Source organism: Mesitornis unicolor, unplaced genomic scaffold (assembly GCF_000695765.1).
Source record: "Mesitornis unicolor isolate BGI_N332 unplaced genomic scaffold, ASM69576v1 scaffold24048, whole genome shotgun sequence".
In the NCBI taxonomy this organism is placed as follows: Eukaryota; Metazoa; Chordata; class Aves; order Mesitornithiformes; family Mesitornithidae; genus Mesitornis; species Mesitornis unicolor.
Window position 1 is genome coordinate 56,241 of NW_010204203.1, and position 2,309 is coordinate 58,549.

At 44.8% G+C, this 2,309-nt stretch overlaps 1 protein-coding gene across 1 annotated transcript in view; it reads left to right on the forward strand.

Moving 5' to 3' along the window:
* CST7 (cystatin F (leukocystatin)) overlaps positions 1 to 1,582 on the forward strand; it is a 5,318-nt gene extending 3,736 nt beyond the window's left edge. Inside the window, exons 2-4 of the mRNA XM_010190986.1 lie at positions 376 to 548; positions 854 to 970; positions 1,437 to 1,582. Of these exons, the coding sequence (XP_010189288.1) occupies positions 376 to 548; positions 854 to 970; positions 1,437 to 1,514 (368 nt within the window). The 3' untranslated portion in view covers positions 1,515 to 1,582. The remainder of the gene's footprint in view (positions 1 to 375; positions 549 to 853; positions 971 to 1,436) is intronic.
* Positions 1,583 to 2,309: the final 727 nt, after the last annotated feature.

A 2,309-nucleotide genomic window follows, 5' to 3' on the forward strand; every position in this document is an offset into this window, starting at 1 on the left:
AACTTGGCATGCCAACGAAGAGCAGCAGGGCTCTCAAAATTATACTGTATTCTGAGCAATGTGAGCTAGCTTTATATCTAGATTCAAGGCTGGGCCTTCTATGAGCCAGGAATCATACCAGAGATGTTCTTAATAAGTCAGTTTGAGCTCTGCTACCATTTCTAGCGCATCTTTTTCTGTCACTTCATTCCACAGGATTGTTTCACCATTTCAGACATACAAAGGAAAATTACTTTGTAATGGATGTGAGCAGAGTCCTTCTGAAGCACAAGTGCATGGGACAAGTAAGAAGGTTTAGCGTTGTTTCAGAGGGCTGAAGCTCCCACCATTTCAAGCACCTGATGTGTTTTGCACTCATGTTTTGTGTTGTTTCAGCTACAGACGTACCACCACCTCACCCAACTGTGAAACCTGGCTCCCCTGTCCCGATGAACACAGACAACCCTGGTGTTCGCAAGGCAGCTCGCTTTGGGGTTTACAGATACAACAACAGTTCAAATGACCTCTTTCTGTTTAAGGAATCACAAATAAACAAAGCCATGGTACAGGTAAGAAGAGCCCAGACTGCTGGTGTTCCTCCAAACCATTTACCAATTGACCCTACAGAGACATGGGAGCCCTGATCCTCCTCAGGACTGCTATAATTGTCCAAAGATATACAGCACATGTTCCTCTATCCCATTCAACTGCTCCACAGGAGGGCTCCCCCGTGTCCTGCCCTAGTAATTCAATACAAAACCCTTGTATCCACACTACCACACACAATTCACAGATGTAGCACATGATTCCTAGCCACAATTTTAGCATTCCTTTCCCCTACCTTCACTTTAAAGGAGGAAACTACTTTCTCTAGATTGTCAGAGGGCTGAAGTACATGCTCCATGTGGAAATCAGACGCACTGTCTGTGAGAAGAGGGAGCACTCCAGCCTGGACAGCTGTCACTTCCAGAGGAAAAAAAATCTGCAACAGGTATCTGTCCAACTCTTTTGGGGTGTCCAGTAACTGCAGGTGATTTCTGGCCATCTGGCTGTATAGTGACCTTCAGACCAGCTCTGCCATGTCCCCACAGAGGTACAAGCCTCCTCTGTGCAGAGCCAGCTGCGGTGAGGCAATGTTACCAGTATAAGCAGCATAGTACCTCTCATGCATTCAGGGCCAGCTCCCATCTGCAAGGGGATGAACCAGACACAGGCATCCAGGCCATATTCCTGGATAAAGGAGTGGAATTGTGCAGAAACAGAGTTGGTGCTAAATAAAGACTTCCTGGGAGGGGGAAATCCTCACAGGGACTTCCCCACTAAGATACGATTACTTGGCAAACAGTACTTATCCCAGGATAAAGGGGGCAGACAAAGAGATGCTGTTCACTCCTACCCCATCATGGCCCAACCGACTGCCACCTGAACTTCACCACCAATTCCCCTTTTATTTGCAGATGCTGAGATGCTATTTTGAGGTCTGGATAATGCCTTGGTTACATAAAGCTCATGTCCCCGTTGCTCTCTGCCACTGACTCACCTTCACCCATGAGAGCCTGACTTGCAGAGGATCTATCACCATCAGTTTGTCCTTGTCTGGACTGTTGAGGCCAAAACCAAAGTGGGGAATGATTGTACAGAATCATCACAGAGCTTTTCTCTCAAAGCACATGCTTGGTTGTCTAAGAAAGATGTTCAAAATCTGAGTGACAAAGAAGAGACATGCCTTGACTGAATTTATTGCTATCCAGTTGTATGTTTGTTTTTCCAAAACTAAACTGCAGATGAGAGCGTGCTGTCATTCATTCAGTAGAGAGCCATCCACCCTCTGGCTGAAATTTCCAAGCAGTGTGAACACATGCAAGCAGCTCTACTGGACTTGCTTTATTCTGTTATCAGTCTTCACACAGCTCAAGTCTAATCCATAGCACATGTGACTACAACACTGAGGAAAGCTTTACAACAATGTGATACTTTGCCTGGGGGTACACACACGCAAAAAGTCTTACGAGTCTCCAGTGCTAGAGAAAAGGTTAGACATATCTATCAGGAATGCCTGAGGTAGAGTTGTTCTTTCTTCAAAAGTACGGATAGGGCTGTCTTGAAACACACCCACAGCCCAGAAATGACAGTCTAACTAGTACTTCTACTTTCATAAAAAACTGATCTATACTATGAAAGAGCATCAAATGCCAAGACAAATAAACCAAATCATCTTGCCAAAGCAGGTTTGGTTTTGGTTTGGTTTTTTTTGTTGGTTTTTTTTTTGGCTGAGATTGAACAATGTAGTTTAATTCAGGTTAGTATAAGACACTGACTCTCTGGCTGAC